Below are 20,233 nucleotides of genomic sequence, written 5' to 3'. Positions count from 1 at the left end.
ATCGCGAAGTAGGGACTTTGAAACTCAAGAACGATTATCTTTGAGTTGGCCCGCAAAAATCACATACTTGTTTATGTTTTGATTTGATTGTGATGTTGTCGATCCATCTCAGGTAGTGGATCTTTATATTTTAGTTGATATGATGCTATATCGAATTGATTCTAAGCCAAGGTTGCGGTTAACCTTATTTGCGAATCGTTTACGAATTCGTTAGATGGATATCCATGTCAAGATCATTTATGAATCTTGATGGCTTCGAAGTTATGTGAATCAATTCGTCTTTAAAGCGTTGAGTACTCTATTTGTTGAGTTGAGTTTTAAATAGAGTCGTTATGATTTATTTAACGCTTTCGATATGTTGGTTATACTGAGAATTATATCTCACCGGAGTTTATCCAGCTGTTGTCTTGTTTTGTATGTGTGCATGACAACAGAGAGGGCAGGAGCTGATCATCGACGTCATTGACAGCTGGGAGAGAGTCTAGCACGTGAGGACTCGGGTTGTAGATGATGTTTTGAATGGTAGAAGCATGGAACCTTAGAACTTGTGGATTTTGGAATACATGTATGAAACTTGAGATAGATTATGTCGTTTATCGTTTCTTTAGCGACTTGTGCGATGTAATAAATACATGTATAGATGCTTGAGACCTTGTTTATATTAATATGCATGATTTGAATCTTTTATATCATGTTTTGTACTTGAGTTTGATGAATTGGAAGGAGTTGAAGGGATCAAATTTGCGGACAAAGAACAGGGCAATTTTCTGCTCCAGGAGGCGCCCCCGCGGTAGTTTTTGACGGCTCGAGTGCAGCCTGGAGATTAGCCCACTGTTTTGGAAAAAAACAGGGGCGCCCCCGCGGTAGTTTTTGGCGGCGGGGGCGCACCCCTTTTTGAAAAAAAAAAAAAAATTTTTTTTTTTAGATCCTTTCTTTCCTTATTAGTTTAATGATGCTTATTCATTAAATGCCCTTAAGATTTGAGATTAGCAACCCGAGGCCCCACACATACACCTTTGTGTTGTAGAGAAAATGATCTTCCAACGATCATTGAAAACAGATCACAGGGATTTAAAAAGAAGAAATTCATAAATAATCCCTATAATAAAAGAATGAAAAGTTCTTGGAAACCAAGAACATTTTGGTCCAAACAAAAGGCCAGATCCTATAGATCGGGTAGAAGAAGTGGACCTACAAGAACATCCCCAACAATAGGCTTATCACAAAGCAGGGGAAGAATACCATCAAGAAGAACTTTCAGAAGAACTCATACAAGAGCAAGTGAAAGTTTCAAGGATTGCAACTGCTGGACATGTGGAGCAAGAGGACATATATCTACAAATTGTCCAAAAAACGAGAAAAAAAGAGTTAAACTCTTTGAAGCAACACCAGATATAGATGATGCGGTCTTCTTTCAAGATCTAGTCCAAGTATATCAATTTGAGAATATCCTCTCAGATGAAAGCATATACGAAAAAGAGATATTGTTTAGTCGAGAAGTTTCTAAGGATGAATCAGAATCAGAATCAGAGTAAAGAGGAAGTGTTTTGGCATGAAACACATGAAAGTTTGGCTGGGTTCTTTAGTCAAACCACGATATCTCATAATATGGTCCAAAGGATTATGAGAGAAAATCCAACATTACAAAAGTACCAAGGATTTTCGGCAGGACAAGTTGAAAGAGTCTTAGGAAACCTAGGGCTAAGACAAAGAAGACATAATTTGATTTATAAGGTATCCAGAAGGGAAATGGCGATCCCTATGGAATTAACCAGTAATCAAATTGAGATGCAGTTAATTTCCTTTGAGGAAATTCGAGAGGAATTACAGAAATTAAAAGCAGAAGTAGCAAAGACAATGTCTTGGATTCATATTGGAGCAATCCAGATTATGATCAAAGCTACTTTTAAAGAGGGAATAGATTCACCCATAGATATCGTAGTATGCGATAAAAGAATGGGGAATATACAAGATGCGGTTCTAAAAACTATCTCGGGAAATTTGTGTGCAGGAAAAATTGTGGGAGTTATTTATCCAAGAATAGCCTACAATTTAGCTGATAGAGATTTTAGTCGAGCCTTGACGTTGCATCAAAACTTCAAGGAAAAAAGACTAATGAAAGAAGGTAATAGGTCATATTCTATTACGTATCAAATTTCATATGCTCTTTCTAATACTCACAATTCTGAATTATTTATTAGAAATGAGTTCATTGAAATTCCAGAGATCTTTGGAAAAGTTGCTCAAGCAATATACCCGGAAAGAATCGAGTTTCCTTTAATTCAGGAAACAGACATTCAAATTCAAGACAGACAGGTTCTATACAGAGACCTTAAAATAGAATCCTAAAGGTTATCTTTCCAAGGAGACAGAATGACAAGCAAGAGATGGGACAAATATTTAATTCAAGAAATTCCACCAGAAGAAAAAGAGTTTTCTATAATAGGAAAACTTAGATCTCCAGAAGGACAGAAATAAGTGAAAATAGTATTCGAAATTACAAGTCATCGGAACCAGTTCCCTTGTAACTCGATTTACTATTTGGAACAACAGAAAAAGGAACTTACCAAGGAGTGATAAATATTGGAGAATTGGAAGTTCAAATCTGGGGAATTCCAGGAAAAGAAATGGATCAGCTCATTCTTGGTCTAGAATTTCTGGAGGACCATAAATCATGGAAACGCCTTGAAAAGGGAATAAAGTTCATGGCAAAAGAAAAGACTTGGAGGATTCAATAAGAATTCTACGAAATGGAAAACCAAGAGAACTGGATAAGGGACAATCCCTTAATCAGATTCGAAAACTCTGTTCACAAATAGAGGAAGAAACAACTGCTGAAATTAGTAAGTCATGAACATGATTTACTAGAACGCATTGAAGAAGTATAAATGTGTAACCATACTCTACCTTCTGAGGCCTTAGAAAAACTAAAGGTAAATAGTTGTAATCGGATTACTGAATTACAACACAGTCTGTTAAAAATGGCGGGGCCATTTAGTAATCCCTTTAAAAAATGACAACAAATCCTTTCTCCATATACATTCCGATAGGGATGTTGTATGAACAATATAAGGTTGAGTACTTTGCAGCTTATATTGACTCGGGAGCATGAATTTGTACAATAAAAAGAGGAGTCTTCCCTGAAGAATGGGAAGAAGAATTGCCAAAAATTGCTGGACGAGATTTCTCTCGAAGAATTTTAATTCTTTGCAAAGGAATAAAACAAGCAGATATCCTTATTGGAGGTGCAGGTCAAACACCTTGGTACAAGGTAAAAACACCACCAATCTATTTCCACGATACAGGAGCTGATATCCTGTTAGGAAATAACTTCTTACAAATGTTTAAGAAGTACACACAAGACAATGAGTCAAGAAAACTTATGTTAACTACAATTTGTGATCATAAAATTATAGTTCAAAGACTCAAGCCTCAAGGTTGCTTTTTATCGATAATTGCCGATAATATTTCGCAGCCAGTATGGTGATAAAGGACAAATTTTTCACCCGAAAATGAAAGATCCAAGAAGGTTTGGAGAAACCATGTTGAAAATAACAACATAACAAGAACTCCAAACAGAGGATATGGAGCTTCTCAAGGTAACTCTAAATCACAGAGATATAGAGTTAGAAAATAAGGTATCCCTAGAAGATGTCAAAAAGAGACTCAAAGAAAGTTACAACGAGCATCCTTTGGCATGGTGGGATAGAAATCAACGCAAAGCCAGTCTTACTCTAAAAGAAGGCAAAGAGTCTGAATTCGTCAGATATAAGCCTATCCCGATGAACATAACAGATCAAAAGGATATGAGAATGATTATCAAGGAACATTTGGACCTTGATTTAATCAAAGAAGGAGTTTCACCATATAGCAGCCCAGGTTTTCTGGTTAGAAATCATGGTGAAATAAAAAGAGGGAAACCCAGGCTAGTTATTAACTACCAAGGTATTAATAAAATCCTGGAGTTTGATGGGTACTTCATACCAAGTAGAGAACACCTAATTAGCTGTGTACGAAATGCTAGAGTATTCTAAAAATTTGATTGTAAGTCTAGATTTTACCAGATTCGAATGGAAGAAGGCAGTAAGAAATTCACAGCCTTCTCCACTCCACAAGGACACTATATTTGGGAAGTTATGCCTATGGGATTGGCTAATACACCCCAGATATTTCAAAGAAAGATGGATAACCTTTTTAAAGATTATTTCAACTTTATGTTTGTTTATATTGATGATATTCTGATAGCATCAAAAAACATAAACGAACACGTTAAACACTTAGAGATTTTCTCTAAAATTTGTAAACAAGAAGGACTGGTCTTATCTGAAAAGAAAGCAGTCATAGCAACAAGGAAAATTGAATTCCTTGGTGTTGAGATTGATGAAGCTGGAATAATTCTGCAACCCCATATTGTGAAAAAGGTAAAAAAATTTCCAGATAAACTCAAAGACGTAAAACAACTCCAGAGTTTTCTTGGAGTATTTAATTTTGCAGGGATGTTCATTAACAACCTAGCAATGTACAGAAAGGTGTTCAGTCCTTTGTTAAAAAAGGATGCTAGGTTTATGACCATACTAAAGGGGTAAACCAATTAAAAGAGATATGTAAGAATCTCCCAAAAATGGCTATACCCTTAGATGAAGATGAACTGGTATTATTTATGGATGCCAGTGACGATTGGTGGGCAGCAGTCCTTACCAAGATCACTCCAGATGGGGAAATACCATGCAGATACTGTAGCGGTCTTTTTTCAGAATCAGAGGCCATCAGATGACATATCAACGAAAAGGAATTTTATGCAGTTAAAAAGGGCTTTTGAAAAATGGCCATTATTTTTACTTGCTAAAAAATTCACTCTGAAGGTTGATAACACCCAGGTAAAAGCTTTCCTAAGAAATAAAATTGAATCTAAACCTGAGAAAGCTAGGTTATTAAGATGGCAAGCATTATGTCAAAATTATATTTTTGATATTGTTATTATTAAATCTCATGAAAATATTCTTGCAGATTTCTTAACAAGAGATGGAAGGCAGTGGCGTGGATTCCATCATGAAAATGCAGAGGCATCTCAGAGAACACCTTGGGTTGCTTCAAACCGAGTTCAACCAGTTAGCCATTAATGCTGAAATGGCCGGCAGGTTACAACAAGCTGATCGGATCAAATTATCTAATCGAATTACAGGATATATGCAAGCTCAAACACAACTATGAGTTGCTATTCAAGGGCCAATTGTGAAGGCTATAGAGAAACCATTGGTTTCTCATAAACAAGATATGATAAAACCATTGGTTTTACAAAAACAAGAAATACAACCACCGGTTGGAAAACAAGATGTTGAGGAAGCTAAAACTCAAGAAACAAGTGCTAATCTATCATCAGCTTTTGATGATTTAGATGAAGCAACAATTGATGAGGATTCCTCATCAAGTCAACCCTCCACCTCTGGGGTAAAAGAGGAAGAGATCAATCTTAGGCCCAACACTGACAAGGGTAAATCTAAGATCGATACTAACCCAACTATTATTTCTCCATTTCAGATTTATCAACAAAGGTAGGAGAAATTAAGTACAAGAAATGAAATTAACCCTAACACTTGTAGGGTTGATGTGACAGGGATATATCCAAGGGTTTGGCTAAAAAACAATGTCAATCCTAAGGATGTAAAGCTCTGGTATGAATTTGGAGCCTTGGCCTCAGTTTATACAACGTCACCAAGCTTTCCGGAGATATCTCAGTTACCGAAATGGATTCAGGAAGCAGTCCAAGAAACATGGGCAAATAACGACCATTTGTCCAGAGGAGATGTGCTTGAGTTATACTTTTTCAGTGCAGCTCCGGAACCAACAGTGAAAGGATCACACGAACCCTTTCATTTCATCAAGCTAAGGAGACCTGATATAAATAGTCACAAATTTATCAAGGATCCCAAAACTGAAGAAATACCCTTTAGTGTCCACTTTCGGGGAAAATGAGTTCTCAACCAGAAGGGCATGGGGTATTTGGGTCTATCTTACTGAGATGGACAAAGTCAAGTTTCCATTTAAATTTTATCAGAATTCTGTGAATGGATCGTTCCTGTTAAACACAATGACAGGGAAAACTACAGCCTTTGCGGAAGAACTCTTTGAAAAGAAGAGAAATCTTTTGTGGAACAAAAAGCTGTCGGGGAGTAAAGAAACTTGCCGAAAATTTTGTAACATGGCTCATATTGGACGATGGTCAGAGAATATCTGCTCAGAATGCCCAAATAAAAAAGAGCCAGAATTTGAAAAAACCTTTAGACCCCGAACGGATCGAAAGGATTTTTCCGAGACAAGCAAAGGTGGACAAGGACCACTGAAGATGCGTTTTCATAGGGGCCTACTTCAAAAGCAAAAGATGCCCCAACAACAATAAAGCAAACATGTGAGGAGAATAAAGTCAAAAGAAAGTGGCAGACATTTGATTCCTCCACTAGTAAAAGATGTCATCAATAATGGCATAAAGAATACAAGACAGCTGCCTCCTCCACTAGTAAAAGATGTCATCAATAATGGTATAAAAAAATACAAGACAGCTGTATGATTCCCTGAAGTTTCTCGGTGAAACGAGTGGAACCTCAGCTATAAATACAAGCGTTCAAGGAAGCTAAAGATATCGATCATTCCCTTCAGTTTTCTTACAAATAAATTGTTGTAATATTTCTCTTTCTATTGTATTAAGTTTTCTTTCATGTATTTCAAGAACAAAGCTACTATAAGTAGCTAAACAAGTTGTCTTCTCCTCTTCAAAGGAGTTGATTTATGTAATAATATTATGTCTGAATAATTTCTTTAAATCCTCTTGCTCTTTCATGCTCATATTTTATAATTAAATTTATATATCATACGCCTTAAGGTAAAAAACGAATTAAGGCTGTGCTGGGTGTCGTTGAAGGAGCTTGTGCAGAAACCATCTGTTGCGACTGCGTGGTTGGAGTGTGAGGAGCACTTCGTAAAACCCGGCAGGTATGACCCGACGACATTTTGGTCAAAGAGGTATTTGAATTTAATTCATCTTACGGAAGCATGTTGGACCCTAATTCGGAGTATATCGACTGAAAACCTTGCGTAACTGATAGTCTTGCATGGCCGGGACTGGTTCGATAGGTTAACAATGCCACGTACAAAGGATTAGTTACTAAATAATATTTAATTCAAAAATGGGGACCACTAGGGAGTTGAAATAAAGAAAATTATGGTTAGAGAGTTAAGATAAAGATTGAAGGGTTGGTAGGGATTTTTAAATCATTTACCCTCAAAAGAAACCATTATTTTATTGGATTTTTGTCAACAAAACCATGTTTTGGGTGTTTTGTGCGATCCAATGGAAGAGAATACTATATTTTAGGCTTTAAAGCTTAGGTGTGGAGATTAGAGCTATCAGATGGGTCAATCCATGACGGGATGGGCCGACCCATCAAAAATTCATCTTTTGACGGGTCGAGAGCGGCCCGACCCACCATCCCGACGGGCTAGAAATCATCAACCCAACCCAACCCAACCCAAGGTGGGTTGCGGGTTAGGCGGGCCGGCCCGCGGGTTGGCTCATTACAAATAAAAATAAATAAAAATTATTAAAATTAATTATAATATCATTTCATAAATAAATATTAATAAAAATTTTAATTATTGATTTCATGTCTAAATTTTATATAAAGTAATTAATACAAAAAAAATTCACAACTTTTATTAAAAAATACATTTATCACAATAAAAATAAAAAAAAACATTAATTTTCCAGGCCTGTGGCGGGCCAACTCGCTCGGGTCACGGGCCTATGCGGGTTAACCCATTTAGGCCCACCTTTAGTTGGGTTGAAAAAATTTCAATCCAACCTACTTAATTTGTGTGGCGGAGCGGACCTAACCCAAATTGACGACTCTAGTGGAGATACACATTCTTTATTAACCACCTATCAATCAAATATTAATTATCACATCCTATCCTAAATATAAAAAGAAGGGGGGGAAATGAGTTAGCGCAACAACATTATTTTTGAACAATGGATTTAATCCATGTACAAACTCGAAGTTTAATAATTATATTAGAAAATTCTCGATATAGTTTTCAAATGGTCAATAAATATTTTTAGCTTTCGAACAGTAATTCTCCTGTGTCATGACTCACGTCTGCAAATAGGGATGAACATTAATCACTTGAATTAACCGACGAAACCAAATTAATAGAAAATTTTAATTTTAATATTATTTAACCTTATTTTTTCCAAAAAAAAAAAATTCCTGTCAAGTCAGTAACCAATTTTAATAAATCGGTTCAGTTTATTCAATTTGACTAAAAATGATTCGTTCTCAGTGTAATAAAAAAAACAGTTGATTCTGTTCGGTTTTAAGAAATTAATAGCCGGAAACAGACCCGACCGAATACTCACCCTATCAACATAGCATTTGAAATTGCTTAATAAGTGATTTAAGTATTTGACATGCATTAGGAAGAATTGAAATGGATTTTAAAAAAATATATGTCAAATGCTTAATCAAACTATTATTTTCAAATATATATTAAAAAATCAAAGGAACTACACTAGTGCTGTAACTTGGAGCAACCTATTGAATGGTATAGAACTTGCTGCAAAGTAACAGAGAATTTGATATTTTAATTTCTTCTCGAATCATAATGGGAGGAAATGTGAATTAATTCATAAATTCTGGCATCAAAATTCACCAAGATATGGTTTTTTGTCCGGCAAGCTCGATGTTCAGAAATCAAACATAGACTCCACTAGAAAGTAGCAAGAACAAAGATCCGAACCCCTGCCGAAGGACCATAAACTTGATATCACCAACCGACGAAAAGTTAAAAACAATGGGGAGAATAAGATGAGGCTAATATACATACCAAGAAGACAGATGCAACAGCACCAGTAATGAGTTCTTTTGCAAGACTACGGTTCTTCCTCGAGGATGTGGCCTCATAGCTGCACGCAAATGCCAAATAAGACCAATACTAAGACAAGAGGTATTCATATTATAGCCTTGCCATATTTATTAATGCCACTGCCACACCGTCGACACCGATATCCTGGAGCCAGGGTGCATGACACACGGCAAGATATGCGTCTTATATAAATGACTCCACTACAAGTGTTATATTCTAAAATCTGAAATCATGATATTAATTATTTTAGATAGCAAGTTACATTCATCAGATTCTGTGCTAATATGATGGCCTCCTAAGTTACATTTCGCCTTAAATTAACAATCCGTTCATTTGTCCTTTGCATAAACCCTATTAATCTGGTGCATGTTTCTTGTCATTGCATAGTCTGAAGGAGCACATAACCAAAAGACATTACTTCACTCATGAAATAGCTCGGTCAATAGTTTTGTTCACAAGAATTGATTGAGATTGCTCTTAGATATTGTGTGCCTACAGATGATGATTCATTTTGTTGAGTGACAGATTTCTTCTTCCCAAAAGTATTACTAAAAAAATAATGAGGTGATTTCACAATCTAAGCACCACTATTTTGAAGGCGTGAAAAATAAAGAGATCATCTCTCCAGGTCTCTTCTTAATCCTCAAGCTCCAGCTCCAATTCAAGGTTGAATACCATCAACACTTTGGAACTTTTATAAAGGTGGGGAAGGCTGCATTCTTTTCCAAAGGTTGGAGGATTTTGCAATACGTTTTGTGTCTAATGTGTTACTGTGTTGGGGATGGGATTGGCATTTTTGCTAGTGACAACATAAACATGGAAACATGTCCACTTAGAAAAGTCCCTAAACTCAATAATATTCTAATTCTCGGCTAACATTCATCGTGGTTTACTTAAATCTTAGCTGAAAGTTCATACCCATTTAACATCTAACAGGTAAAAACTATCGAGCAGTAACAAACATCACAAAGCATATGATTACAATCAATTCCCAACATAAAAATTGTAACTTGTACGAAAAAAAGAAGTGAAGAACGAATCGGATGCTGTACAGCACCCAAGCTATGGATCTTAATAGAAAGGGATATTGCGTGAAGAAAGAATCGACAATGAAACCATCAAACAGAATGAAAGCATACAAGGTAGTATGGTACGAATGTTTAAAAAGAAAGATAAACTGCATGCAGAAACTATCATGCACCAAAACCATCAACCCCATTAGATCCATAATGCCCTCGAGATAATCCACAAGATTAGGCATAATTCCACACGGACACAGGAAAAGAGTTTGACAGAATGTTGGGGATAGCTTCAAAATAATGTAAATTTTGTCATTGCTAAAAGACAAATTTCTCATCAGCCACTGTAAATAAGGTGGAATTCAACCACAATCATCAATCGTGTAAATTTAACACGCTCCACACCAAACGGCAAACAGTCCAAAATAAACACTAAATTAAAATTAAAGAAACACGAATGGTGGATAATCCAGGTATCTCTACGAAGCAATTAAAAAATTACTTGTACACTTCTTATCATTAGAAACTGAAGAATGCAACTTTTTCTCCAAAATCGTACAAGATGGTGTAGATAGAGAAATATCTGTGGCTGCGGTCGCATGCAAAAAACAGTTATATATTTTATATGAATCAAGCGCATGGATCCGCACAAAAAAAAAACCGAAATCATACTGTGCTAAAATTAGATCCAAAACCCGCATCTAAAATCTAAAAACATTTTGTAAAAATCCAAACTCAACCCACCTATATACAACAGAATCCAAAATCAAAATAATAAATCCTTACATGAAGAAGGAGGCGGTGACGATAAGGCCAATGGCGAGCAACAAAACGGAGAGCGCTGGGTACCACGCGTCCGGGACGGGGCTTGAGATCGGTTTCGCAGATTGAGCCTTTTCGGAGAAAATCAAATCGAAATTAGCTTTCAAACAGTCCGAAAAAACATACAATTAATCAAAAACAGTGGAAATTCAAGCCCATTAGATTCGAGATTACCATTTCTTCTTCCGAGGGTTTAAGGGAAAGTGCAAAGGATCCACCCGCTGTCTACTATGGACTGGAAGAAAATCTGTTGACTATAAAGAGAGCACTAAAGTCGCATCTTTGATATCAAAAAGCGCTTCTTTAATAATTGCAACACGTTTTTATCTGCCTAAGCTCAATTCATGCCTATTTTTGTTTTTTATTATTATTATTATTATTATTATTATTATTATTATTATTATTATAATGAGGTTAGGACTTAGTAGTGGTTGCTCAAAAGCAAGATCCGTGGAGTTTTGAGAGATTGCTGAAATCGCTTCTTGATAACGAAAACAAAACGATTTTTTAATAGCAACAAGTTTTTATATGCCTAAAATTGGCCCTGGCATCTTGGTTACTTCATCCGAACCTATAAAATGTTTTAGGATTTCGATTGTTGGTTTAATTTTAATGTTATTGCAATGAGGTTCTCGAAAAAATAATCGACGTGCATTAGGTATGTTTATCATAAAACTGATCATTAGATTGGTAGGTGAGCCCCGACCAATCATTTTTTGGGTAAGCTTGTTACATAAATTGTACTGAATTATTTATCTACCATGGTCTGCGGCTGCTGCATTAACATAATATTTACCCAGTGTGTATCAAAAAGTAATCTCCAGCGAGCTTGTTGCATATGTTTTATACGATGTAGTTAACATATCCCGTGTAGTTAACTAACTAGCATGGTTTCATCCACAAGAAAATGATTTAGGCTTCATTTGAAAGATGTGATCTTGAAGGAAAAGAATGGAAAAGAAATAAAATTTTAAAAAGTTGATTGTTTGAGAGTTTTTTTAAAGGAAGAAAAAGAAAGGAAGAAACTCCTCCATCTCAACCAAAAAATTTTCCTTCCAAAAGTGTACGGAAATGAGAGAAAATTCAAACAACAAAATTTGATTTCAAATAAATTTAACTCATTTCTTTCTTTTCTTTCTTCAACTCTCAAATAAAAAAATACATAATTTCTCTTATCTCCCTTTTCCTTCTTTTATTTTCTCTTCTCTTCTCTTTTCTTCTTTTCCCTTTCAACTTCCGAACTAAGCCTCGGATAGTATTTGAGAAAACTTTTAGGAAGCACTTCTCAACTTTTCGTAAACAAAATTTTAAATTTTTGTTAAAGAAAAGCTGAGAAATGCTTTTCAGAATTTCTTCCAAAACACTACCTTAGAAACTATTAGATTTGTATTTTTTTGAATAAGAGACGATGAGTTGTTTTAAAATTATTATGCTCAATTTTTCCCCCATTTGAAAAGGCAACAAGTACATTTAAATTCGAAGCACTAACGGATCAAAATTTAACTAACTACTGGCACCAAACATTCAGAAAAACATCGGTAGCTAATCTATACATATCACAATGATTCAATGGAACACTAATGAGATCCCGGCCACAGTCTAAGGAACATCCTATGCTCGCTCACACTCCCCCCTGATAGTCGCCTCATCGTCCTCCACAGGCGACTAGCTCTGCTTGTTCTCAATGGTCCAGAGCTCGATTTCCACCTGAAAGACTCCGAATCATCTCTCCCGGGTTTTGTAGATGAACTCAAAAGCTCCGACATGGAAAGATCCTTGTCGGCATCGAGCCTATAGTCATAATCAGATGCCGGGGACTGATCCAGTAAAAGACCAGGCAACCTATCCGAGTTACTACTTTTCCTAGCTTCCATATCTATAGACAAGTCTTCTTCTTTCGTTTCGTCACACTCATTGTACACCAGTTTTAAGGCTTGAACGACTTCTCCCATAAAGGGTCTGTGTGATACCTCTGGTTGGACACACATTGAAGCAATAGCAGCAACCTTTGCTATGCTGTCGAATGGAAAATCAGGCCCTAAGGATGGGTCGATGATCGACTCCAAACCTTCTCGACTGCTTAGGAGCGGGCGGGACCAAGAAACTAGATTTTCTTGACCGGGTGGCTGAGACAAGTCTATGGGTTTTTTCCCTGTAAGGAGTTCGAGAAGGACTACGCCATAACTGTAAACGTCACTTTTAACGAGTAGATGCCCTGTCATTGCGTACTCCGGAGCTACATACCTGGTATGATGCATAAAGTGCAGTTAAAACTCAAAATATTGATAGGATATAAAATGATGCTACAATTTCTCCCCAATAGGACGATGCATGCCTGCAAGGACATTATGTTTTTCCGTAAAAATGGGTGCTAAGGAGGTTGGTTCAAGAAGAGCCATAAGGAAGAGTTATACCCGAAGGTTCCCATGACACGGGTCGAAATGTGTCTGTTTTCCTCTTCCAATGCTGTACGGGCTAAACCAAAATCAGATACTTTTGGGGTATAGTCATCTTCCAGTAAGATGTTGCTGGCCTTGAAATCCCTGTGTATGACTCGGGGGTTTGAATCTTCGTGCAGATATGCTAAAGCTCGAGCAGCTCCAAGGGCAATTTTTAGCCGGGCACTCCAGTCAAGTGGGGCACTTTCCTTGTCAATGCCTGAAAACAAGTATGGGAATAGAATAGTAAACAGCCAAGGAAAAGAAATATAAATTGACAGGAGTTATCAAAAGTTCATACCATGTAAATGAGATTCCACACTGCCATTCGGTATTAATTCATATACTAAACATCTCGTACGATCCTCAACACATATACCAATAAGCTTGACCAAGTTCCTGTGATGAAGCCGGCTGAGCATCTCAACCTCCGCTAAGAATTCACGGCCTCCCTGCTGATCATATCTCTTGAGTATCTTCATCGCAACTTTGGTCCCATCGTCAAGCACGCCTCTGTAAACAATTCCAAAGCCACCTTCGCCAAGTATTCTCGTTTCGTTGAAGTGATCAGTTGCTCTCTCTATATCACTTACACTAAATGTTTTTGCAGAGGCAGTATAAGCTGCAATACTTGAACTCAAGGAGAAAGAAGGAGAACTGGGGCCACTTCCGATCATAGATACTGCCCTGCCTATATTGTATGCATAATATATTCTCATCAGCTAAATTTTTTAAATAAATTTTTTAGAAGTTCATAAACAATTTTTAGATGGAATTAGTGTCACTCTGATGCTTACCACCACTCATGAATGTATGCCAGAACAAGGGAAAAAAACATGCACTACCTGATGATTTTGCAAGGGAACGGATGGTAGTTGGTGGAGTTGGATTAGATATGTAGCCACGCTTTCCATGTTTGAACATGAAAACCCATGCAATAGCACAAAATAAGACAAAAATTACGAAGGCAGATACGATGATTGATGCCAGAATGCCTCTTTTTGGTCCCTCGTTATGCTGATTTCTCCTTACGTCCACCCCAAGGGGTTGCACAGTTCTTGCATTATTGTCACGACCAGGGTATGGATTGCTTCCTACAATGCCAATGGTTGATGGAGGCAAAGGCGGAGAAGGGGGAAGACCTAAGATTTGTAAGATGGCAACTCAAATGGTAAGGTCAAACCACAAACGCATAACCCATTCAAGAAAGTACGTCCACATCTTTTCAGAAAAATAAAACGAGGCCCACATCATTACCTGGATATCGAACATATAGTACATCATAATCACCAAACAATGACATACTTATAACCACTTGCTTGTGCCAAAATCTTTGAAATGTTAAATATGCTGTTGTGTCATCAAATTTTGTGCCGAGAGGTATCAAATCAATAAGAACAATGGTCTTTTGTGGATTAACTGCATTTGCATTTGCTCCCATGATGCGAACTTGACTTTGCTTCATATATACTCCAGAAGCAATTTCTTTTGAAAGTTCTGAAACTAAAGGAAAGAAGGTGTATAGTGCTACGGTAAGGCTGAGCCCCACTTGTATTGGCAGCACACAGATGCAGGGAGAGTCAGGAGGACCATATGTTAATGGCTCGGTGCAACTCAGAGGAGCACAAGCTGTGAAATCAAATAAATGACTGAGTTTGTTGACAGGTAATAACTAAAGCACCAGAGAAAATTCAGTATGTTTACGGAGAGAATCTTTTTGAAAAAGGATTCACAAAGAAGTTTCTTTTTTCCCTAAGACAAATGAAGTTTGGTGAAAAAGCTTACCTTTATGAGGAGGTGGAGGTGGCAGTTCTAGCAACGGGGATGGTGGCGGCATTTTTGGACCTTTTGTTGACCCAGAGGGGGGCATTATAGGAGAAATGAATGGAACTTCAAGATGATGACAACACTCGTTCAAGCACTCATAGTAAAATGAAAACTAAACACAAAGACAGCTTTTCTACTTCCCACATGGAAGGGCAAAAACACACAAAAATTACCTTTGGCAGGCTCAGGTGGAGATTTTGGAGGTGAAGAAAATATAGGAGGATGATGATTTCTTGAGGAAGGAATTGGGGCAAGAATCGGAGATGCAGATTGAGAAGAGCCTGTCATTTGATATTTATTAGACTTACCAGTACAACAACAGTAACATTACGGTAAGTTGTGGTCAGACCGAGTGTGAACAACCTGCAGTTGTGGGTGGTGGAGCATATTGCCGGAAATGAGCCATTGGACCTGAGCTTGGAGCTGAATGGAGAAAAAATATTCATCAGAAATAAAGTATGAAGGTATTATTATCAGAAAAAACTTTTGGGAGTATGGACAAACCTTGTGTGTGTGAAGTAGGAGGGATTATATGGAACAATGGAGCAGGAGCGGTGTTATAATCTCTTGAAGGATTCGGCTTTTTCGATGGATAAGGCCACGGAGCCAACTCAGAATATGGATGAGGAGGAGCACTTATAGGATGTCGAGGCAGTTTACTTGCTGAAGGAGCTGAACCAAAAGAGGTGCACATAACTTACACTCGAGTGTCCATTTACTTGATGTCCAGATTATCATTAGGAAAATAGAAAATTTTTGACAAACCTTCGGATGGGGCATTGCTTATAGGTGCATAATGGATGGCAGGATTATTTACAGGCGATGCAACCGGTATAGCACCTGTTCCACTTGGAGGAGGAGATGATATAGGAGAGGTACTTTGTTCTGGCAGAAAAGGACAGTATAACAGTTAAACTGATAATATCCACAATAAAGATGTTAGAAATATCATAGACTGGAAAGCATTTTTTTTTTTCAAGAAATATGAATTCTAGCCTGTGACTAAAAATTGTTTTTGATTCAAAATCAGTATTCATAAATACTGATAAAGTGCACTTTTTGTTCTTATATCCATGGAAGTGCATATTTGTAGGATAAAAAATACACAAAAGTTCGCCTTGTCATATACCAATTTTGGAACCTCGAAGCAATTTTCATTTCATCAAGATACTCAAGCAAAATCAAAGTTAAACTTCAATGAATTGTTGCTTACTCCACAAGATTTACAACTCATTCCAGCATGGCATTGACCCAAAGAAGAGTCTCAAGGTTTTTTAGTGAAAAAGTGATCAAGGCAACATTCAGCCATTTAGCTCAACTTAACTATATAGTAGCTAATTGATGCACAATGCAGCTGAACTACTGGAAGACCCAAATAGAAACTGCACTGATAAACTCAAAAAATACACAAGTGTCACCTGGTGGACTGGACGGTGGTTCTTCAGGTAATATTGGATCAGTAGATGGTGGAGATGAAGACATGTCTGGCACTATGTGATTAACTCGTCAGACAATCATCCTCAAGAATGATTTGGTTGAAGATTTACTCAGAGTTATTTTCAACAATAATGTGAGTGGACAAAACTCGTACCAGGCGGAAGGGATGGTGGTTCTTCAGGCAAAAAGGAGTGTGAGGGTGGCGGGCCGCCTAAGATACTCGTTGGAGCTGATGCATTTGATGCTGTTTTTCAAAATATCCAACATTAAGTGAATTTTACTGCAGGGTAAAGAATGATGAGATCAGAACAAATCCTCAGTTTTTAATAACCTGGAGCCATTGGTGAGTGGGGAGCACTGTTTTCAGGCGCTATAGTTGGCGGCGCAAATTTTGGCTCCAGTGGCGAACTACTAGAAGGTGGCATACTCGGTACTGCATACTGAAAATCTAAATCATATCGAACCAATATAAATTAACAAGATTTCATATTATTACTAGTTACCTGGGGCATCCAACACAGAGGGAGGGGGAAGGTATACTGCATGTGGAGGATTCTCTGGAGGAGGTACTGGTGGCATTGCGGGGACAGCATGCAGAATAGATGCGGTGGGTGGAACAAGAATATTTGGAGGTGGTGTTGAAAGAGGACTTGGTCTTGGGGAAAAGTTAAGACCTTTTGTTGATTGAGGTGCCGGTCCAGAACTGCGAGGAGGAATTATGAGTGGAGGTTGGAAATCTGTCCCTGAAACGGGGATTCATATGCAAGTTAATTTAATATCGAACAATGTACTGAAAATGATGATACATTTATGAATACGAATACTACCATCGGATGGAGGATCTGCAACAGGTGATATGCTGATTAAGATATTTTCGTCAAACAAAAGGCCAGGCGTTCCTTCCTCAGTTGGAAAACCTTCAGACAACAAGGAAAGAGGCAAAATTATGAACATGCAAAACGAAAGCAATACAAATTAGAAATAACTAACATCAGGACTTCTGCCACTAGAATTTATAGAAAGAGCAGATATCATACATTGCATTGTCAATAATCCAGAACTGTATTTTCTCAAGAATGGAGTCGCAAACCGAATTTTATGTTCTCCAAGGAGATGGAACAAACAAATTGTGTACATACACAAGCCTGGTCTTTGAAATTTAAAATGCACATATCTGCTAATGGATGGATAAATACGGCAAGTACGCATTGAACTTGGATGAGCCTATAGCCGATGTAGCCTAGCAGAATCTTTCAGCTGTCAGAAGGGCTAAGCTTAGAAGAATGGTCACTGAAAATTTGAAGGCATCTTGTTACTACAACAAGAGATTTGAGGCAATTCAGTGGTCTGAATCCTCCAAAATTCACAATTCACCGACAAATCTTTAAGCGGTGGTAACATGAAATTCCAATTCGGTGCAACGAATCTATCTACATAAATTACAGAACTTGTGTTGGCAAACAAACTTGAGAACATCTACAGCTTCAAGAAAGAAAAATAGATGGAGATTTTAAGCAATGTGTGAAATTCAGAATTCACAAATCATATTGGATATCCACCCTTTTCTTCTAAACATTTTTAAAAAGCAAACACCAAAAAACAACTAATTCCTAGAAACATGGAAATGCATTAGTAGCTTGATGTTGTCAAAACCAAATCAAAACAGCAGCAAGCCTCCAAACTAGAACAATCAAATAATTTGTTCCAAACACCAAGGAAAACAAAAGCCTCTTGGATCTTTGGGAAAAAATCTTAAGCAGAACAAATTGGAATAATTACCAGCAAGTGCGTGAATCACCATAAAACAAGAAAAAACACAGGCTTTCAGCTCCAATCCAAGAACTTGCATCATCACCACCCCCATCTCACCCAAAAGTCCAAACAAGAGAAAGGGAAACCTCTCCACTCAATCTCAGTGGAAACCCATTCATCAGGAAGCTACATAACATCGAAATAAGGGAGACCCAAAAAAACTCTTCCTCACAAAGAACAATCCATCCTCTGAAACCAGTGCAATAAAGAAAGATGTCTTCAAGCAAACACAAAAGGGGTTAGATTAAAGATGGAGACCCACTGGCAGAAAGAGTGAGAGCCAAGCAAGACACAAGAAATAAGGAGGGTCAGTTCCTAGCAGAACACAATCAAAACACTCGATGACGCCATGAAAAAATAAACCCAAAAAAAAAAACCAATCCTTTCTCGTTCTTGATTAAATGGGCAATACAGAAATCGGAACCAGATAATAACAAGATTTGGCAGCTGTGACAAAAAGATTCAAAATTTTCCGGGGCAGAACACAACAAACAAGTGAGAAACAACCGTTTCCACTGACATATGTGCAATTAAAGAATAGTGCGTACAAAAAGCTACCAATATTTAAACCTTTCTGGTAAATAAAAAACGCAAAAAAGAAAAGAAAAAAAGAACAGTCTTCTCGCTAACGAGTGTTGGTAGCTGGTAAACAGCGACAGCCATATTTTGTTTTTGTTCAAGATTTTATGAATTTCTCCCCACTCACTCACATGCACACATGAGACACACAGATGGAATATCTGATACTGATTCCGTTGCATTTATTTATTATCATATTATTTTCAGCTTATGGAATATGAATGAATAATATTGTGTATATTATTTATTCTGTTCTTGACTACAAAGTGTGGAGATTTTCTTTGATATTGATTGCAATTAATAGCCCCATTAATGAGATAGTTGCATGAAAAAGAAAGAAAGGGTGTCATAATTAGAGCCTCATTGAATTTTTGGTAATCTCACTTTTCTCATATATTTTTTTGGTTAAACCCAAAGTAATTATTTTGTATCTGTTCTCATTTTACGATAATAATTCACTCAAGAGTTAGAAATTACTCTTTATCAGCTAATTCAAATATTATTGGGTCAAAAAATGTTTGCAACTTCTAAAAATAAGTCATCATGTATTTCAAAGGAGGTGTCATAATTATGATTAAAATAATGACGTTATTATTCAAAATACATTATTATGATTTGGAGATAGATAAAGATTGGTCAATTGAATGCACTATTTTCACCATCATATATGTATTGGACATTCAACTCAATTTTAGCGCACAATCTGGATCAGAAAAGCATGATTATGTAATAAATAGTATAAAAGTTATCTTCAATCAATAAATTGTAAATTTTACTCAAAAAATATATTCACATAAAATTCTTTAATATTTTATTTACATTTTTATTTATTTATTATAGTATATAAACTTTTAGATTATTTACTTATTTAATTTACGTACATTTAAGTAGTTTATATAAATAGCTCAGTTAATTTATTTAACTAATTGATTTGTATAATTATTAATTGATTATGTTGATATAAAACTCATATATTCATATAAAATAACAAATAAATAATGTGTAGGTGACTAAAAAATAATACTTTTTTAAAAAGAATGAGCGAAAATTCTTCCGTAAGCAATGCTTAGTTTTTCATTATTACGACAAAGATTCCTTCATTTCGCAGATAAATCTAAGTTTTACTACGAGTAATGTAATATGTATAACGAAATTTGTACATTAAATCTTACTACACAAAAAAATTCAATATAAAAATTTTATTTACAAAATCTCACGATATAATTGCTAATGAATTCAATTAGTGATTAAGATATTTATATAACATAATTAAATCCAACCATTTTTAAATTTATTTACATGCATGGTTAAAAACAAAAAATAATAAAATAAGCTGGTATGACGTAGTTGGCGTTACTCGGCCCGACACCAACCTCGACTCGG

At 36.5% G+C, this 20,233-nt stretch overlaps 2 protein-coding genes across 3 annotated transcripts; both read right to left on the bottom strand.

Moving 5' to 3' along the window:
* Positions 1-8,515: 8,515 nt before the first annotated feature.
* On the bottom strand, positions 8,516-11,042 carry LOC140891575 (uncharacterized). The gene is made up of 4 exons (XM_073300137.1): positions 10,932-11,042; positions 10,722-10,828; positions 8,878-8,956; positions 8,516-8,792 (listed from the first exon to the last, which is right to left on the bottom strand). Exons 1-4 carry the CDS (start codon positions 10,932-10,934, stop codon positions 8,745-8,747), a joined length of 237 nt encoding a protein of 78 aa, XP_073156238.1. The 5' UTR covers positions 10,935-11,042; the 3' UTR covers positions 8,516-8,744.
* A 1,128-nt stretch (positions 11,043-12,170) lies between these two features.
* On the bottom strand, positions 12,171-19,000 carry LOC140886504 (uncharacterized). 2 transcript variants are annotated; one of them, XM_073293099.1, is made up of 16 exons: positions 18,239-19,000; positions 17,287-17,376; positions 16,963-17,202; positions 16,791-16,892; positions 16,614-16,703; positions 16,441-16,512; positions 15,788-15,907; positions 15,527-15,694; positions 15,386-15,445; positions 15,196-15,303; positions 14,981-15,085; positions 14,453-14,824; positions 14,041-14,337; positions 13,497-13,886; positions 13,172-13,415; positions 12,171-13,001 (listed from the first exon to the last, which is right to left on the bottom strand). In XM_073293099.1, the coding sequence occupies exons 1-16, from the start codon at positions 18,321-18,323 to the stop codon at positions 12,335-12,337; spliced, it is 3,210 nt and encodes a 1,069-aa protein (XP_073149200.1). In that variant the 5' UTR covers positions 18,324-19,000; the 3' UTR covers positions 12,171-12,334. The 2 variants fall into 2 exon arrangements, with proteins under 2 accessions (XP_073149200.1, XP_073149201.1); XM_073293100.1 differs by having other exon boundaries at positions 14,981-15,040.
* Between the last annotated feature and the right edge of the window lie 1,233 nt (positions 19,001-20,233).

This window comes from Henckelia pumila, chromosome 3, assembly GCF_033568475.1.
Source record: "Henckelia pumila isolate YLH828 chromosome 3, ASM3356847v2, whole genome shotgun sequence".
NCBI classification, from domain to species: Eukaryota; Viridiplantae; Streptophyta; class Magnoliopsida; order Lamiales; family Gesneriaceae; genus Henckelia; species Henckelia pumila.
Note: the sequence above shows the minus strand (reverse complement) of the source record. Positions and strands in the feature narration are given on the sequence as shown.

Bases quoted from the DNA above. Each gene is read 5' to 3' on its own strand.
- LOC140886504 (XM_073293099.1), bottom strand. From the start codon at position 18,323: ATGGGGGTGGTGATGATGCAAGTTCTTGGATTGGAGCTGAAAGCCTGT. The intron at 15,446-15,526 runs GTTTGTCCATAC...TTCTCCATTCAG, and splicing joins TCCTACTTCACACACACAAG to CTCCAAGCTCAGGTCCAATG. The intron at 13,002-13,171 runs GTATAACTCTTC...GCATCATACCAG, and splicing joins CGTGTCATGGGAACCTTCGG to GTATGTAGCTCCGGAGTACG.
- LOC140891575 (XM_073300137.1), bottom strand. The intron at 8,957-10,721 runs GTAAGGATTTAT...ATTTGCGTGCAG, and splicing joins GTCACCGCCTCCTTCTTCAT to CTATGAGGCCACATCCTCGA. The intron at 8,793-8,877 runs GTATGTATATTA...GTCCTTCGGCAG, and splicing joins CTGTTGCATCTGTCTTCTTG to GGGTTCGGATCTTTGTTCTT.